Here is a 19,235-nt window from a genome sequence, read left to right as displayed (position 1 = left end):
AGATTCTAGAAAAAAATGTAGCAACAGATATAAAATGCAATTGTCAGAAATAAGAAGTGAGAACAGAAATTTGAGAGTTTTTGATATAAAAACTTTAAATGCAACAACCTTTGTAAAACAGCTCTTAAAAACATCTAAAATAACGTGTCTTTTACAAAACAACAATTTCAGAATAAGAGAAGCACAAAGTCTCCATTAAAGATGAGACTTAAATGTACTATGATGGTGTTAGCTCTGTGGACTGATCAACCTGCAATCAATCAACGGGTTGACCGCTGTTACCATTATCTTTATTTTAGTAAATCATGGCCCTATGATCACTTTTTCTCACTCAATTGTTGCTCACCTTGGTAGCATTTAGAGTGGTCACAATCACATAACAGTTGCATATATGATGCAAATTAAGCAAAACTGCATGAATAAATATAAATTATTAATCTATGAGCAGAAATAAACCATTTTGCTCAGTTTTTCCAAAATAAGATTATTGTGTACAGTCAACACATTTAAAAAATCATTGTGGTTTGAGGGATGTCATCTGGAAAAACAGTCACATTCAGAGTGGGGAAAAGGTCATGAGTGATCTTACACTGAATGGAACTCAACAGAGAGCAAAACCTGAAGTCAGTTTCTATCAGCTCTAAACCCACTTATTGTCATGTCAACGAGTGGCAAACAGCCCTCATCATTGTGTTGTTTGGAACCAGGCTTGCAGCCAGAAGCGCATGTCCTGCCCTCATAAATCAAATGCCAATAAACCAGGTCAAGTTAAAAAATAGACAAAGGAAGTGTGTTTGGACGTTTCTCCTCTGTCCTAACAATAGAGAATAAGCACAGCAGCCAGCAGACCGGACCTTAAGCTTGGCCAAACCGCGGCATGGTGGGATGATTGGATGACCCCTGGAGCGTCTTGAAGGACCCTCCTGATTGGGATATCCTGTCTTTCAGAGACAACTTACTTTTGGAGACTTCTGGAGAGGGGACCTCTACCAGAGTTGCTGGAAGAGTAAAAGACAGACTTGTGCAGAAAGCAAAAGATTTAAGTTGATTTTTCATAACATATATGTGATTCCAGCAGCTGAACTGACAAACCTTTTGCCTCCTTTCCCCCCTTCTATCCCTCTTCTCCTCTGTATCTCTCAGGACGGCAGACCTTTCAAAGGCGTTTACACATGTTTGCCATCGTTAGTGGAGACACGTCGTTTCCGAAAGAGTGGAAGTGCCCAAGCTTTTGGTGACTCCGGATGTCGGTTAAGGAATCGTCCTCTTTACTGGGCACAAAGTGTCCCTTCATCCTTTCTCCTGTCCTCTGTATTATACATCCTGCCATCTCTCAGGTCTAAATGGAGGCCCTGTGATCCACAACAGGCCTGAGTCAGTTGAGAGTCTCAGCTGCACTAAAAACAAATTGCAGCATAACAGGTAACAAACATCTATACCAACAAAAGTTGAGGCGGCGCCGCAAGAAATGATTTGCAGGTTGTGTGTGAGTGACTTGAAGGTGAAGGAAAATATTCTTAAAAAATCAGGTTTAACAAGTGAAAGCTGATAAAAGAAACAGACGGTTTGTCAGTCTGCTGAATGCTTCTGGCCTTTTCAGTTTCAGAAAATCCGATTCAAGGGAAAACATGAAAGTGTGAAATTTAAGATATTTACACCGAAGTTCATCAGAACATAATGAAAAGAAAGTAAATAAGCTTGACGGTAAAAATAACTTAGTTTATTTTTAAATGAAAGAAAATATAAATCTCCAAGGCCCAAACTGCATATCTCAGTTAAAAAATTAAAAAGTAAAAAGAATATTTTTATTTCTTGTTTTGTTGTTATCAACAGTTCTTAGGAGATCACAATTTATTTTAGATTGTTTTTTAAATTTTGTCTCTGCAAGCAGCTTTCCTAGTATCATCATGTCACTATCTTTTGTGTCTTACTAACCATAAATCAGACTGATTTTTTCTCTCTCCCCTGATGACACCTAGAATTTTTTGCACATTAATATATTTGTCTTTCCAAAGATAGCAATTTCCTTCTTTTTTTTATTTAACACATTCAATTTTAGCACATATTTTGCAAACGTAAAGAATTGGGCCTTAAATGTGAGCGCAAGAACAATGATCTTTCTGAAAGTAAGAAATTGAGGATGAACATTCAGCAGATCCAGATCAAATGATATTTCAGGCTCTCACTTGTGTTCATTAAGCAGAGAAAGGAAATTTGTTTTCTTTTTATTTCTATTAAAGGTGTAAGCCTCTGCTTACCCATTGTTGACACTTAGTTTATCACAATGCAGAGTGTTTACTTCAAACATTTCACATATTTACTCTTCCTCATATATTGTTCAAGGAAAATTTGGTACAAATTAAATGCATCAAGTGTTTTTTAGTCTTCAGTCACTCATCAAGAACTGTCTGCCAAATGTTCTGGATCATTCCTGAAACTCCTACATTTATCAGATAGCTGTACAAAAAGCTGCAACAGCTGTTATACTTCATCAAGTGAAATCCTACATTTTCACTTTAAAAATATAGAAGAAGAATCATATATATGATATATGATCATATATAAAGACCATGCAAATATTTCCACATCAAATTTTATTTTATCTTAATACATTGCAGGGCACCACTGTTTGCAGACATCTGTAATGTGATTGTGGTTCTGTACATTTTCAGTAAAGTCTTTCAGTAGAGGACACACAACTTGTGTAATTGAGATATACTTACAAATGCTGACTAAAGATCACACATAAAAAGCATTGTGAAGCAGGAATGACGTCTCTATTCTTAGTGACTTACATGCAATCCCAAAGACATAATGCAGAACTATATTTGACTTTAAATGACAGCAGAGCCTGTGAGAAGGAGAAACATGCTTTAAATCATCCACCTGTCAGATAGCATTAATAGCAGAAGTTGTATATATATTTAATAGCTATATATAACAAAGATAAATACAATTTGGACAACAGGTTTAGAAGAGGCCTGAGAGCAAACAATAGCCAATAGTGACACCTGGTGGAAGAATTATCACCCGGAACTAATATTTGGTGTCGGAGTTATTACGAAGACGGACCAGCAAACTGAGGCCTGTTTTGAAGCCGAAAATTTCCTCGAACCAATCCTCTAAAATCAAGTTTAAGTTTAGTTTCTTTATTGTTCTGTCGGTTAGACCGCGGTATGGTGTCCTGCAGACAGGTCCGCGTATGGAAGTACGTGGAGGAAGGCAGTTGTCTAAAGTTAAAATCGTATCTGCGGAAGCACCGGGACCTGGACCTGAACTTCTCCCAGGGAAAGAGACAGAGGAGCCCGCTGCACTTGGCCTGCTCCCTGGGTGACGACGCCGTGCTTCGGCTGCTGCTCCAACATGGAGCCGATGTCCTCCAGACGGACCGCCGGGGAGACACTCCTCTGCACACGGCGGCTAATAGGGCTCTGAAGCTCGGCAAGAGAGGTGAGGGATCGGGCTTTAAGAATTTTATACATGAATGTTTTGTTTTATTTTAACCCTTTGTTTTGTTTTGTCTTAGCTTATGATGATCTGGTCGTGCCTCTCAAAAAAGCATGTCCGGAAGCTTTGAATGCTTCAAACAGGACTGGGGTCACACCGCTGGACCTGCTGAGCTGGATGAACATGAAGCAGTCAGAGGTAAACACCACTTTGAAACGGGAGCCAATAAAACTACAATGATGACTGCTGCCTGCCGGGTTCTATTTAATATGACCAAACATCAAAATCAATTTAGAAAATTAAAAACAACAGAAACACACATACAACAAATCAAATACTAGTGGTTGATATGAGTTGTTCCCTTTTGCATTTTCATTTTTGATCAATTTAAGTGCAGTAGAATAAAAACTGCTGAAGACGAGGGTTAATTTTCGCCTGTTTTCTCATGGCAACAGCATCTACTATCCCGTTATCACGAGAAAACATCACAATTTTTTTCCTGATAAAAGACCAAGTCCCAAGTGACGTGCAGTTCTTCCATCCTGCAACTCTCATGCATCATTCTGTTACCATGGAGACAGTCTGGTCCCCTCATCATTTTGACCCATGAAATTGACAACCGCAGGATCACTGAACTGTACCTGCCGCGCCAACCTTCTCCTCAAATGACGATGACTGCTTTGGACGTTGTTTATGACCGACAACATCAGCACAATCTCCACTGGAGTTAGACCACGGTTAAAGTAATCGATTATAAATCTATCATTTCTTCTAGCATTCCACATTTTCTCTGACAAACTGATTTCTTTTGCTGCAGATTGTTAAAAAAAAAAAAAAAACTCCCAAAAGTATGTGCTTCCTTATGATAATGACATCTACAATGTTATGATCACTAGAAAAAAAAACTGTTTTTTCATTATAGTTGATTTGATCACAAGAAAATGGGCAAAAAAATATAGCAAGGTTGGCTTTTCTCGACTTCAGTTATAAACAGATCTCCTTATGAAAAATTATTTTAAAAGGGGTTTGATTTTTAATAACCTGTTTCTCTCAATATGTACAATTTACCGATTTTTACTAAAACATTAAAAACTAAGTCCAGAGGGATACTCCAAAAAGTATTTGGTGTTTGTGCAACACCAACAGATGAAATCCTTCCAAACAATATTCACATACATGCATTTATTGAACAGATGATTCACAAATTCCATATGAATATGCTGCTGGGTTTTATAACAGGAGTCCCATCATGTTCAGTGGCAACGGTGACAAAATTATGCAATAATAGTAGATCATGTTGTGTGTTTTGATTTGAAAACACAATTTCTTTATGGTTGTTTCTACGTTTCAACTCTACATTTCATATAGTATCATAGTTTTAGTCCAAACTTCCACAGGAGCTCTGGTCATTTATGATCAGATCAGGTCTTCATGTGTAAAAAACAAAAACTGCTGTTCCCTGATGGTTGTAGTAAGTAAGGTATTATAATCTCCAGCACAAATTCAACACATTCTATTAAAAATAAGGTAAACAAAATTTATAAACGACAAAATTTAGTTTTTATTTCATTAAGGAATGTCCTTCAGTTTATTTTAGATCAAGTTAATAAAGACAGTAGACGCAGTTCTAAATGTCAAAATCCCTTATAACACCTTATATTGACATAAAGTTTTTTTTTTTTTTTTTTTTACTAATTGCTGCTGTTTAAATAAATTGAATTTATCAGGGTGCAGAAACTATTGGCCGTCCTCAGACCGACCCTGAAAAGGAGTGGATGGAGAAGCTATTTGGCGAGTGCGAAGACGAGTTTTGTGAAAACTTTGGAGCTTATGATGGTAAACGCTTGAAGTCTATTTTTAAATGTAACTTAATTGTTCTGAATTTTAACTGTACTCTTTTCTTCTTTTTTTTTTACTTTAGCTGATGATTTTCTTCCTGTTGATGAAGATGAGGAGGACTTTGGGGATTGGGCTGAACGTATAAGGAGAGAGTATTTTTCTAAGAAGCATGCTGAAGCGCAGAAACTGGCAGCGAGGTGGAAAACGCAGAAGAGCGGGCAGAGAAGAGAGCAGAAAGAGGAAAGTCACAAAGACCTGCACGAGAGGCTAAAAAGAGAACACGAGGAGTATCTGGCTCGAGCAGCACAGAAGGAAGAGCAAACGCGGCAAGGAAAGAAGCGTTGTTACGAGGAGAGGTGCGCCGCTACTTTCTCTGACCCATCCTCATCGAGCAGCACCAAGCTGAGCTACTCCGACATCCCTTGGCCCGCTCCTAAAGGCACAGTGCAGGAGATGGTGGATGTGATGCTACACGGCGTGGACAGAAAGAATGTGGGGGTGTTTCGGAAAGCGCTCCGGAAGCAGCAAACCCTCTGGCATCCAGATAAATTTGTCCAAAGATGCGAGGCTCGGTTGGAGGAGAAGGACAGGAAGCGGATCCTGGATACGGTCACGGCTCTGTCTCAGGAGCTCAACCGATTGGCTCAGAGTTTGAAGTAGTAGTACCAGCTAGTTGCGCCACAGAATCAACAAATGCTTTTTTGGAGGGATATTTTATTTCAGATGTTGATAAAACTGTGTACAGGACGCACCTGTGTGATTTATTTAAATAATTCCTTTAAATCATAAAAAATGTTTTAAATGTGGTTCAAGTTTGGAAATCTATAAAAAAATAAGCAAACATTTGTTTTTCTTTTATTTGGTCTCAGTTATCCAAAGAAAATATAAACCTTAAACTTGTGGATGACATTTATGATATTGTGTTGAGTCATGGTGCATCAAAAACACAGCTACCTGTTGTAATTTACAAATTAAATTAGGCTTTCATTTTGAAATAATAAAAATATAAAAATAAATTCCTAAAGTACACAAAAAGGATTTTTTTTTAAGTAAGTGGAAAACGTCTATGGAAAGGATCGAAGAAAATGATGCGCTAGTTGCCAGGTTTGTGAATAAACCCCCTTAACAAATCGAATATTAAATTGTAAGCAATTTAGAAAATCGTAATTATGAAGCGTCAGACACAAGATAAGCTTAAAATGTGCAAATAGGTTATAACTTAATCAAAGGTAATTGGTAGCCAAATTGATTACTAAAGCAGGATTTCTGCCCAATGCATGTTTTGTCAGCCTACTTTTGACTTTAGTATTGCAATAGTGTCGTTACTACAATATTATTTGCAACTTTGTTAAAAGAAGAAGAAATTAAGGGATTTAAAAATAAATAAATACAATTTCAGACAATAAAATTTTACTCCCCCTTGGCTTTAGGTGGCTATTCTTCATGAAGTAAATCGGCTTATTCCCGAGCAGAAGACCAGACCTGGCAACCCGTGGACGCAATCTGTGTCAATTGCTAGGCGACGTAAAGGGAATAAAGGCCGTAGCCTATTTCTGACTGGGGGGCTTATTTTTAACGAGTGAGGCTGACTCTGCGGCCTCGCTTACTGACGTGGCGGGTTGATAATTCATTTTCTAGTTTGCCTGCTCGCTTCTGTCCACGCTGCGTGCCGTGTTACCCTATTGTTGTAGTTTTTCCCTTGATAATAATGACAGGTGTTGAAGGTAAAAAGCCGACAGGATGATCATGACGTCTTTCTCTTCGGCTACTCGACGCAAAAATGTGCACCAGGATGGTTTGTGTCTTTGTTTTCATCTTGTTTTTTGAATAGTCATCGCAGGAGGAAAGGACAAGAAAAAAAACGGAGTGGCTGTCAGAGCCAGAATGAGGATCTTTTCCTAAAATCGTCATTATCGGTTGATGATAACTAATCCTCGGTGGAGGGGAGTTGTAGTTTGGTGGAATGGTGTGATGTGGCGTCGGAGTTCACAGTGATCAGAACAGCAGGCTGCAGACAGATTACCAGGGGAGGGCTGCGCGTCTGGCAGAGATAAAGATGGTGTTTCGGAGCGAGGAGATGTGCTTGGCGCAATTGTTCCTGCAGTCCGGCTCAGAATATGACTGCATTAGTGAGCTCGGAGAACTGGGGCTGGTCGAGTTTAGAGATGTGAGTATAACGATGTTTATTTTTAGTCTATCTAGCCGTGGAAAAGTTAAAGAAAAAAACACTTAATGTGTATTAAATATTCAGTTAATAACAGGTGCATATTCCCATAGAAGAGTTGATTTATGGCCCCATTATTGAACAGGCATTCACCGCAGACACCTGACTTAAGATGCTCTCCTGCTTTCAGCTCAACCCCAGTGTCAGCTCTTTCCAGCGGCGCTTTGTCAGCGAAATCAAGAGGTGTGAAGAGATGGAGAGGATTCTGGGTAAGACAGCTGCCGACCACCTGGGATTTGGGGTACACACCTTGATCGTGAAGAGTCTGTGTGCTGGAATCTGCAGTGTTTTCCATTGTAGGGACCCCAGGGACCCCAAACCTTAGGGGCCACACTCACACCTTGAGGGTTTCATCACAGTTGAAGGAATTTGACTAAAATTATGTTTTTTTTGCATTCAAATAAAGCACAATGCAAAACTGCGAGATGCGATTTTCTGCTCATTTAAGCAGCTTTTTGATGCTGTAATATATTTAAAAATGAATAATCTTTGCCATCTTTCTTTTGAGATACAAAACCCCACTTTTCATTCAAATTCTTTGTCAACAAATGCAAAATATGTAGGTTTTCCTTTTTTTATTCTTTAAGCCATCAGCTATTCTTTTAGATTTTAAAAGATAAATACCTCAGCTCTTTCTCTGCTGCTGCAAAAAAACTCTCACTTTTTGTCAGGTTTCTTGCTCTTAAGACATTTGATGCTGCTGTTTTCTTACTGTTCTTTTACCTTTGTTTTACCTTTGTTAACAATATTTTATTTTTAAATAAAAAAATCTACAAGAATCAGCCATCTTTGCGATGGAATGGCTGCAATTAAAATAAAATGCGCATAAATTACCTTGAGGGCCAGAGGTTTGACATCTTTACCTGAGAAGTTTTTAATTGGTTTACTTTGACCGGCTAAGAAAATAGCCACGACATGTTTTCAAATAAGAGAGTTTACTTCAAAATGATATTACTCAAGTAGAAATGATTAATACACATAATTACTGTAGTATTAAAAAAACTACTACCCATTTATAGACTAAAAAAAATCTGAATCAAGCAAAGAAAAAATACAAATTCTTGTATTTCCAGATTCTCAAATAAAAATAACTAAATTAAACTTTCACTGTATTCTAGTCTTCTGCAAAAACACGGTTTTGACTGGTGTGGAGAATAAAATAGGCATGCTTTATGTTTAATTTTTGCAGAAATGAACATATTTTTTAGCACATCCTGATCGATTTGGGACTTTTTTAAAATTTGAACTAAGATTAAGACCAAATCTGTTCCATTTTTTGAGAAAAGTAAAAGTGAAAGAAATTTGGATCAGGGGGAAAGTATGATGCACCCAAACTACAGCAATTTTTACAACGAGTGATTTTGGTGAATGTAAGTATTTATTGCTTGTTTATACTCACTTGTGACTTCTAAACTTGCACTGTAATTTCTATAAACTCTCAATAAATCTATATTTTTGAATGTGAATGCAGGTTATCTTCTGAGGGAGATTCACAAGGCTAGACTAGCCGTTCCAGAGGAGGATCAGAGCCCACTGGCTCCTCCACCCAGACAGGTCCTTGAGATCATGGTAAGTGTTCCAACCGTCTCTTTAGTCAGCTTGTTTGTAGTGCTCAACAAATATGTCCAACAGCATGAAGATTTCATTTTGTTTACCATTCATTTGTTATTTTTTACACTATGAAATCCATATACACATGTTTGCTGTTGTTTTTAATTTTCCTAAATGCAGCTTTTTTAATCTAGGAGTTGCTAGGCAACCATCTTAAATTATCGTTCCAGTTAGATCGTCTGCTTATTTAATCAATCCGCCTTTCCTTTATGAATAGGGACACCAGGTCATGGTGTAGATCAGGGGTCCTCAAACTACGGACCCGGCCCGCCCACCCATTTGACCCGGCCCCCTGAACGATACCAGTTTGCATTCTTTTTATTTTAGCCTGGCCACGTGATCGAGACTCATGGAAGCAGTGGAGTGGCCACCCCACGCCACTTAACTGTGGTAGCATCAGTTATGCATTTCATCCCAAATGCACAGCCAGCAGGCGGCAAGTCGCTCTGATCACTTAAACCTGCTGCCTTTGCGTGCGCAGACATCTAAAGCTGAAGACGAGCTGCTGGATGCAGAACACGGATAAGACGGTGAGGCTGATCTTCCTTCGGGGTTCACTTCCGCGTTCGAACCCTCATCAGAGCCTCAGAGCGGTTAAACACAAGAACCAGTCTCAGTTCTTCAAGAGGAACTTTCTTTATTATTTTTTCCTTAACTCCAAAACGGCAACTGACCACACGTGTATGCACTCCACATTCTCACACACGCTGCCCCCCCCCCCACCCCACTCCCTTCCTGCACCCCTGCAAGCCCAGAAAAAGCAGTTTCAGCACATATTATACATGTGCTGATTATTAGAATTGGTTTTTTTTTGTGATGACCTCTGTGGCTTTCAGTTTACATTTAGGCACACTTTTTCTGTTTTAAACTGACCTTGGCCTCCGATCAGAGAATGGAAACGTCATGTGGCCCTCGCTGGGAAAAGTTTGGGGACCCCTGGTGCAGATGGACCCTCCCTCATATTCTCCTTTTTTAAAGTGACTTAACTTAACCCCTTCACAAAATACCATTGAATCCAGGACTCTACTTAATTTAGCATAGCCTCGAATGGAAAAAACCTCAAGGAAGTTGGAAATAATCCTGAGTAGTTGTCACCTTAATTATGTTTAGTTTATTTTTGTGTGTTTTGTCATAAAAAATGGCTATTGAAATAAAACGGTTAAAAGCTGAAGATTTCTCGAATATTTTCAGGGGAATTATTTATTTTTTTAATGTAGAGGGTTTTAATGTAAGGGAAATTTGAGAACATTCTTTGTACAATTCATTAGTTTGAATTTTCACGAGTAATTTTTGCATTTTTCTTTCTGTTTTCTCACATTTTTTTTGAAAAATGTCTCCTATCAGCGTTCTACATTGGTCCAGACCTGCGCTTAATATTTGAAGAGCTTTTCTGTTTATGAAAAGGTTGCAGCCACAAAGTTTGTGCTTTGTTATTGTCGGTTCTGTCGACTGAAGTTTAATCATCCGGTGAAGGTTTTACAGCAGAAAGTGTGAACAAAGTCTTTAACCCCTGTGGATCTGTTGAGGTGTTGTTTCTGAGATGTTTTTGACCGTCTTTTTCTGCTGTTTTTTCTGCACATCTTAAGTTTCAAAATACCGGACTTTTGCTTGAGTCCAAGTTAACCATTTCTTATGTTATCTGTTAAAAACCTCCAGATTTAACTTGTTTGACACCTTGGTTAAAAAAAAGCAGTGATGCGTAAAAAAAAACAGTCCAGTACCTAGAAAATAGCATTTATGTCTATGTAAAATTAACAAAGCTTAAATGATAAAGTAGCTGTGCTTAGGACTGTGGAGATTCATCAATTTTTTTTTTTTTGTTGCTTGTTGATTTAGCTTTTAAATTACTAAAATGATCAATTTTTGCAGCAAAAGTCACACAAATGGGTCGTTTTGCTACTAAACTGACATGTTAATGTCCAGGAGCAGCTTCAGAGGCTGGAGATGGAGCTCAGTGAGGTGGCGAAAAACAAGGAAAAACTTCAGCGGAACCTCCTGGAGCTCACCGAATACACACACATGCTGAAGATCACTCAGACCTTCATCCACAGCCGCTCCAGGGTGAGTGAGTCAACATTCAGCTACTCGTTCATCCTCATTAGTTGTTGTGTACTGGATCTTGTAGCTCTTGATCAAAGATAAGGTCACATTAATGCCGTCACAGGCGCAGCCTGACTCATCCAGGCTCTCGCAGCGGCAGCCTTCCCAGCTGTGTGAGGCAGAACCCTGCATGAAGTCGTTTCTACCCACTGTTCCAACAGAAACATGTTCCCTTTTATAACTAGCATGAGGCTCTTGGTCCCCAGTATGAAGAGTTCCCCACCATGGAAACAGACTCTGCTGGAGGATGCACTGGTATGCAGAGGCTGGGAGCCAAGCTGGGGTGAGCTGCAGCCTCATTTATATACATCCCCGCCAGAAGATGCTGTAATGTGGAGGTAATCAGATCTCTCCTGGTCGCAGGTTCATTTCTGGTCTGATCCAGCGGGTGAAGGTGGAGGCCTTCGAGCGTATGTTGTGGAGAGTGTGTAAAGGTTACACCATCCTCAGCTATGCAGAAGTGGATGAAAGCCTCACTGATCTCGACACAGTGAGTTTTAAAGGCTTTGCTAAAGCCTCCTGCAGCAATTCTTTATTAGATGCGGCTACAATGTCTCTGATGTGTGTGGTTTTAGGGTGAAATAGGCAAAAGTGTGGTGTTTCTAATCTCTTTCTGGGGGGACCAGATTGGACAGAAAGTTCAAAAGATCTGCGACTGGTAAAATCTTTCATAGTATTACTTTAATTTTCACTGAGTTGTACGTTTCTCCATCATTTATTTATATATCTTTTTCTTCAGTTACCACTGCCACCTGTATCCTCACCCCGAGAATGACGAGGAGAGAGCAGATGTGCTGGACAGCTTAAGAACCCGGATTCAAGACCTCAACAATGTAAAAAAGAAGCCTTTTAGCCCCTACAGGAGGGTGTTTCCTTCGTTTGCAATAACTGTTGTTTTCTGCAGGTGCTTCATCGCACTGAGGATTACTTGAGGCAGGTTCTGCAGAAAGCGTCCGAGTCGGCCTTCAGCTGGGTTGTGCAGGTGAAAAAGATGAAAGCGATCTATCACATCCTCAACCTCTGCAGCTTTGATGTCACCAACAAGTGTCTGATTGCTGAGGTGTGGTGCCCCATCAGTGATTTAGCGAAGCTAAGAGGAGCTCTGGAAGAGGGTTCGGTGAGTGTTATGTTCACTCAAGTTTTTGATTTTTTTTTTTATTCAGCAAAAAAGTAAAACACTTTAAATGGATATTGGGGAAAAGCCGCTTTGAATTGTTGCTTACACTCGCAAAGCTGCTTTTTTCTGCCGATCATCTGATTCATGTTGATCGCATAAAGAGTTACGGTCAAAGCAGGCTTTGACAGACACATCTCTGGTGTTAAAGTTTTAACGCTTAAAGTGGGAAAAAAAAAACCCACAACTCTTAGGGTCGTGGTTAAATTAGTGTTTTTGGACCAAAAAAGAAAAAATTTCAACTGAAATTGGGAGAGAGGGGGGGTGGGGGTAGACTTCTGGTTCTGGACTTTCGGTCCCGGCTAACAGTGTCTTCCTGCCATGTTGTCTGCAACCGGGTCCTCTTGGAAAAATCCAATGATCCACAGTACCAGCAAAAAGCAAGAAACAGTGAAGTAAATAAAAAAAACTGAATATTTGTCATTTTTATTGCATTAAAATGTGGGATTTTTTAGGACAACAGTCAAAACTAGATTTGTTGCTCCAGTTTTAATGTTTTGGGGTGTTACCTCACTACTGACGCTTTGTGGTGGAGCGCAACATCCCTAAAGAGTACTGACAGATTGAGATAGTGGATGTACTGAACCTCCATTGTTGTGCAATGTTTTCAGAAGTGCAGAACACGTGTTTGGTCCAAACTGCATTTGAAACGGATTCTAAGACCAACGTTTTGAGTCGCCCCTAAAGGTTTTCACTGATAGTGATGTTACATTACACAGGCTCTGTGGAGAAACATTCCTTCAGACTGATGCTGCAGCAGGACTGAGGAAAATTTGTTACATCTTAAAAAATCTTTTGCATTTACTAAAAAATGCATTGTTTTCTACCATTTAAACCAATATAATATTATTTATAAATCATAAAAGCCTTTATCATGGCCAGTGTTTCCTGCCCAGTTAGGCAGTTTTGGTTCTGAATTTGCGGGGCAAAATTGTTTTGGGCGGATAGACAAAAATGGGGCCGATTTGGGGTCGGTTCAGCGGCTTTTATTTCTCATTAAAAGACTTTTTTTTCGGTGACATGCAGTCAGGGGAGGCACGTGAGACGGTACTACACACGTCATTATCCCCGCCATCATCAGCGACTAATAAAAAAAATAAATGTATTTATAATCTGTCTATACATGCAATTTTTATGTATCATTTTAATCCTTATTCCCCCTTAAAATCTGTGTATTTCTTGTTTAGTTACATCGCAGCGCAGCCTCACAGCTGATCTTACAGTCCAGTTTAAACTGGGTTGAATTCTTGCCTTTAGTTTACTCAGCGATTGCTGATAATGGAATGCTTTATTATTTTTTTAATACATTGTTGTCAATTTCTATTACATACTTTCCATGTGATGGTCATATATTTCACGTTTGTCTGATGTTAATTTAGTGTTCAGATCTGACATGAAGCTGCACTTAAAAGACATGAAGTGAAGAAAACAGCTGTGCTTTTTGTGATAAAGAAAAAACAGCTGTTTTATGAATGTATCAACGTTTTTGGGAGGATTTTTACTGTTGGTGTTGCACAAAAGTAGGAAAACACCAAATCGTTTCTGGAGTAATTTAAGGTGATATTTGATTTAGTTTTAAATGTTTTATCTCTAGGCTACTTAAACAGAAATTAGATTCACAAGAACAGGTTTTAAAAAATCCAACCACTCTAATATGTTTAACAAGGACATTTGCTTCAATTTTACTTCACTTAAATTCAGCTAAAGAAAAAAAGGCAGAAAAATTTTCCACTTTGGATCATGATTAAAAGTTACCAATATTTTTTCCCCTTTTCTTCTTTTTTTCTGGATGTTCTTAATGTTTAAGGGGAAAAAAAGGAAGACCAAGCCCACCTCTGATCTCCTGTGGTCGTTAAAGAAGTTTAATGGAAGTCCACTATTTTATGTTTTGCTCTGGCTAGCAGCCAAATTGTGGATGTAATGTCATTTAACAAAAGACCTCAAAGTCGGACTTTCCATCAAAATGGAAAGTAATAAATAAAGAATAATAATTACAGCTAATCAACCACTGATCAGACTTTTTGGGTGTTTTTTTTTTTTTTTTTGTGGGACCTGATGGTTTTTAGATGACTTTTTGGCTGGAAAACTGTGACTGTATCTGGCAACACTGATCATGGAATTTAGTTGTTGTAAACTGCAAAAACAAATAAAAAAAAAGTGAGAAGACCTTTGTTTCAAGAAATACATTTTTTTTGTCATGCAAGAAAAATTATCTTAAGATTCAAATGTCAAAATAATCTTTGTCTAAGAAAGAATATCTTAGTGATTTGAATTTTTTTCTTAAAATAAGAAAAAAATAAGACAATTTTTCTTGCCCCATTGGCAGATTTATTTTGTACATTTAAAGAAAACATGTAAATGGGGTAAGAATTTTAGACTTCTTCCTTTGGGGCCTGTATTTGTGATGCAGATTTGAGAGTAGTGATCAATAAAACAGCTGCCAACTGCGCTATAGTCCAAGGCTTTGATTGTTTCAACTGCTGACAAAATAGTTTATATCTAGATTACCTGTCAAGTTCAGTTACATATTTAACAATATTTACAATAACATAAAGCTGTTTTTAAAAAAAACATTTTTTTCTAACCCTAAACCTTGTCGTAGTGAAAGCAAACCAGACAGTGTTATTTAAACATTTGTGCAAAATTCCCATTTGCAAATAACTTCCTAGCCTGTAGAAGAAAACCCTATCTAAGTTCTAACACAGATGATTCTTATTTTGATTGAAATCTCTACTTTCCTGAACTTATCTTCCTCATCAGAGAAAAGGGGAAGCCACTGTGCCATCGTTTGTGAATCGCATCCCATGCACTGACACTCCACCTACCCTTTTAAGAAGCAACAAGTTCACAAGTGGGTTTCAGAGCATTGTGGAAGCGTATGGGGTGGGGGATTATCGTGAGGTAAGCCCAGGTAAGATCATATTTTCTAAAGGATAAAAAAAAAAAAAATCTCGTTTTTAAGTGATTCTGGGTAAGAACACATAAAGCAGTCATGTGCTGGTCTCCTTTCAGCTCCTTACACCATCATCACATTCCCCTTCCTGTTTGCTGTGATGTTTGGTGACCTCGGTCATGGGATCGTTATGAGCCTCTTCGCCCTGTGGATGGTGCTGACAGAGAAGAAGCAGAACAAGAAACGGTCCAATAATGAGGTGGGAATGAGCCACCAGCTTCCTCCACAACTCAGATTTAGATATTTTTTCTAATTAGTTGGATCTGATTACTGATTTTCTACTGACTCTTAGATATGGACAACGTTTTTCAATGGACGTTACATCATCCTGATGATGGGGCTTTTTTCTGTCTACACCGGACTCATTTACAACGACTGCTTCTCCAAGTCTTTGAACATATTTGGCTCTGGGTGGAGCATTAAGGCAATGTTCACGAACCAGCAATGGACGTGAGTATCAACACAAATCCTTGAAGACATAAAATAAAACATCTACTCTATCTAAATTTCCCTTTTTTTTAATTAATAAAAAAACAGAAACAAAACACTCCAAAGTAATGCTTTGCTCACAATGGACCCTAATGTCAGTGGAGTCTTCAACGGCCCTTATCCTTTTGGAATCGATCCTGTGAGTGAAAACTTTTCTAAACTGCAGTCAGTACAGAAACTTCTGGCTCTGTTTTACCCTGGCTCTGTCAAATCTTTCAGATATGGAACATGGCGGTGAACCGGCTCTCCTTCCTCAACTCATACAAGATGAAGATGTCTGTTATTGTTGGAGTCATTCACATGAGCTTTGGTGTGGTGCTGAGTGTCTTTAACCACCTGTAAGTCACCTGAACATCCCATTTCCTTCTCTAAATCTCAATGACTTACCTTATATTACTGTCAGTTAAAATCTTTCAGCTTGTTGCAGATTTGATTTTAGCCAATAAAGATGTTTCAGTTATTTAATGAAACACAGCAAGTGTGTATTAAAGATAAAAAACAAGGATATTATCGCTTGGTACAAGAAGGTGGATTTTTTTGCAGGTTGTGAGAAAAAGAAATGACCTCGTTTAAAAGGCGCAAGTTATAGAAAATAGTATTTCCAAGGAAAAGCAGGTTCATGAAATTTGCCCTGAGCCCTTCCACATATTTGTTAAAGAACATTATTTTACTTTTCTTAATAATTTGAATGAATTCCCACTTTTCTGTTCTCTTTTCAGGCACTTTAAACAGAAATTTAACGTCTACCTGCTGTTTCTTCCGGAGCTTCTCTTCCTGCTTTGTCTCTTTGGCTACCTGGTCTTCATGATTTTCTACAAGTGGTTTGCATTCAGTGCGCGAGAGTCCAACCAGGCCCCGAGCATCCTCATCCACTTCATCAACATGTTCATCATGCAGGGAAAGGACATCAGTCCTCTGTACCCGGGACAGGTGCGTGCATGCCGCCTGCCCGTCTGCATCCCAGGTCCTCCTGTGACCCTTTCTTGAAGCTTCTCCGTGTTGATGTGATTCCACAGACTGGGCTGCAGATATTCCTGCTTTTGGTAGCAATGCTCTCCGTTCCCGTCCTGCTGTTAGGAAAGCCTCTCTACCTGTACTGGCTGTACCGGGGAGGGAAAGGTCTGCGGAGACGCAGAGTAGGTTGAACAAAAAATGACCACCGCCTTTCATTTTACTTTTAACACTCAGCAGCTGACTTTAGGTTTCTGGCCACTCCTCAGGGTTATGAGAGGGTGAGGCGTGCAAGTGAAGACGACAACTCCATCACTCCATCCTATGACGATGATGAAGAGGAGGGATTTGATGAAGTGACCAGCAGAGAGCCTCTTCCCAAACAGGTATTAATTTTGCACAAAAAATGAAGCGCTGAGGTCTTGCTGCCAATCAACTGTGTAGACTTTAAATTTGAGGTTATGGTTTATATTTCCTCTGAAATCAGACTCTCTGTTTGAACTGTGTTGCAGTTTGACTTTGCAGATGTGTGCCTGCACCAGGCCATCCACACCATTGAGTACTGCCTGGGCTGCATTTCCAACACCGCCTCCTACCTGCGCCTCTGGGCTCTCAGCTTAGCTCACGCTCGTAAGTGCTACCAAGGAAAGAAGTGCACACTGTGCATTTCTTGCCTCTGCAGCATCTTTTGTTTGTTTTTTTACTCATTTTTTTTGCCTCTGCTGGCTTTGCTTCCAATACTTTCAGAACTGTCAGAGGTCCTGTGGACCATGGTGATGCGTCTGGGTTTTAAGATCACCACAAAAGTTGGGGTAGTGTTTTTGGTCCCGGTGTTTGGCCTCTTTGCCACACTTACTGTATCCATTCTGCTCGTCATGGAGGGCTTGTCAGCGTTCCTTCACGCTCTCCGGCTTCATTGGTGAGACGCAACGCATTTGTTTGGACTACACTGATTAATGAGTGCATGTTTCAAGTACAAAGCTAAAGCAGGAAATGCAAAAAGGGGAACAATGGGCAACAAAAAAAGCGCAGAGAAGCAAACTAATCAAATTCAGTCTCTGCTATATACAATAACAACAAAAAGGGTTCAAAAAATACCACAAACATGGACTAAAACCCTATTGTAATCCAAATAAACTTAACTAATGTGTGCTTTTATCATTAACCTCAGGGTGGAGTTTCAGAATAAATTCTACCACGGGACCGGTGTCAAGTTTCTACCATTCGACTTCTCCCTCCTACCCTCTGTTTTCGAGCAGGAAGGCCTCCTTTAAAACTCTCTGATGCAGTGGATGGGACCGGGAGCTGATTTTAAACAAGGGAAAGGATGCCGGCGAATCGGACATTTGACACTGTGATACTGAAAACGAACCTTCAACTGAAGCTCATTTCTTGTAGCAACTTTTTCACCTTGCTGGTTTTTAAATGTTAAGCTGACTGCCTTACTGTTGTACCCAGCAAACTTCTGTAGAAGTTTTCCTTCTATGAATTAATAATCTATTGGGTCCGGATTTCGTAATACTTCTACTATTCATACGTATTTAAACATTTTATTTGCATTGTGCTGTGTAAACAGATTTTTTTGGGTTATCTTTTACCACATGGTATTTAACCAGTTCAATTTTAAACCCAAGTGAAAACATCCCCAAGCATTCAAAACGTAGTGCCATAAAAATTATTTCTGATTACGATAATGGGGATGACTCACCCCCCCCCCCCCCCCCCCCCTTTAAAAAAACATGTTGAGAAAGAAAAGCTGCAGGCATTAAAACCACTGACATGTCAAGCCTTTTTGGGGACATACTTTCACAAAGCACTTTGCAGAAATGATTGTAGAATTAATGTTTTCACTGACTTATAATGCCAAATGAAAAAAGAAAATCAACTGTCTGCTTGTTTATTGTTTTTTATGCATTAATTGTACGTAACTTCCCTGTAACTGACAGGAAAACATCAAGTACTTTAGAGTAGCTTAAGAAGCCTTAGCTGTTTGTTTGTTTGTTTGTTTGATTTCACTGCTAGTGGCATTTATTAATGATAATCCATGGTATTTATTTCAACTGTCCGTATCAAATATTTTGACATTCTCAAGTGTAAAATAAAGTTTTGAGTCATGCAAGCAAGTTAACATGTAGTGGTGGTTTGTTAATTACTCCGTGACATGCAGATATACATTTTTATTGTTTAGTATCAATCTGACAATCTGAGTTATCAAGAACTTTTTGTAGTTTTTGTGCAATTCAAGACGATGTGCAACTGTCAGGCCTGAGATTTAAATCCCCAATCAACTAACCATTGGCAGACGGACGCTTAACACCTACAACACCTAGCCTTTGGAGACAGACTGATGTGTTCAATGTTACTGATTTTTACTGTCTTCCAATTAAAATAAAAATTTGAGTGTCACAGAATGTTCAAATATAGAACAGAGAAAAGGTAGAATATTG

At 39.0% G+C, this 19,235-nt stretch overlaps 2 protein-coding genes across 3 annotated transcripts; both read left to right on the top strand.

Annotated features, from left to right (window-relative positions):
- The first annotated feature begins 3,039 nt into the window (after positions 1-3,039).
- nfkbil1 (nuclear factor of kappa light polypeptide gene enhancer in B-cells inhibitor-like 1) lies at positions 3,040-6,127 on the top strand. The gene is made up of 4 exons (XM_004074799.5): positions 3,040-3,450; positions 3,527-3,645; positions 5,175-5,283; positions 5,369-6,127. The coding sequence occupies exons 1-4, from the start codon at positions 3,177-3,179 to the stop codon at positions 5,944-5,946; spliced, it is 1,080 nt and encodes a 359-aa protein (XP_004074847.1). The 5' UTR covers positions 3,040-3,176; the 3' UTR covers positions 5,947-6,127.
- Positions 6,128-6,780: 653 nt separating this feature from the next.
- On the top strand, positions 6,781-18,911 carry atp6v0a2a (ATPase H+ transporting V0 subunit a2a). 2 transcript variants are annotated; one of them, XM_004074800.5, is made up of 20 exons: positions 6,781-7,453; positions 7,641-7,719; positions 8,982-9,079; positions 11,045-11,182; positions 11,407-11,504; positions 11,585-11,711; positions 11,797-11,879; positions 11,961-12,054; positions 12,126-12,338; positions 15,156-15,306; positions 15,408-15,547; positions 15,641-15,798; positions 15,886-15,976; positions 16,057-16,175; positions 16,557-16,767; positions 16,854-16,973; positions 17,058-17,174; positions 17,301-17,418; positions 17,536-17,707; positions 17,960-18,911. In XM_004074800.5, exons 1-20 carry the CDS (start codon positions 7,343-7,345, stop codon positions 18,060-18,062), a joined length of 2,541 nt encoding a protein of 846 aa, XP_004074848.1. In that variant the 5' UTR covers positions 6,781-7,342; the 3' UTR covers positions 18,063-18,911. The 2 variants fall into 2 exon arrangements, with proteins under 2 accessions (XP_004074848.1, XP_011480150.1); XM_011481848.4 differs by having other exon boundaries at positions 6,792-7,453; positions 11,428-11,504.
- The last annotated feature ends 324 nt before the right edge of the window (positions 18,912-19,235 follow it).

This window comes from Oryzias latipes, chromosome 12, assembly GCF_053564925.1.
Source record: "Oryzias latipes strain Hd-rR chromosome 12, Olatipes_Hd-rR_3.1".
In the NCBI taxonomy this organism is placed as follows: domain Eukaryota; kingdom Metazoa; phylum Chordata; class Actinopteri; order Beloniformes; family Adrianichthyidae; genus Oryzias; species Oryzias latipes.
This window is presented reverse-complemented; position numbering and strand designations above follow the sequence as displayed.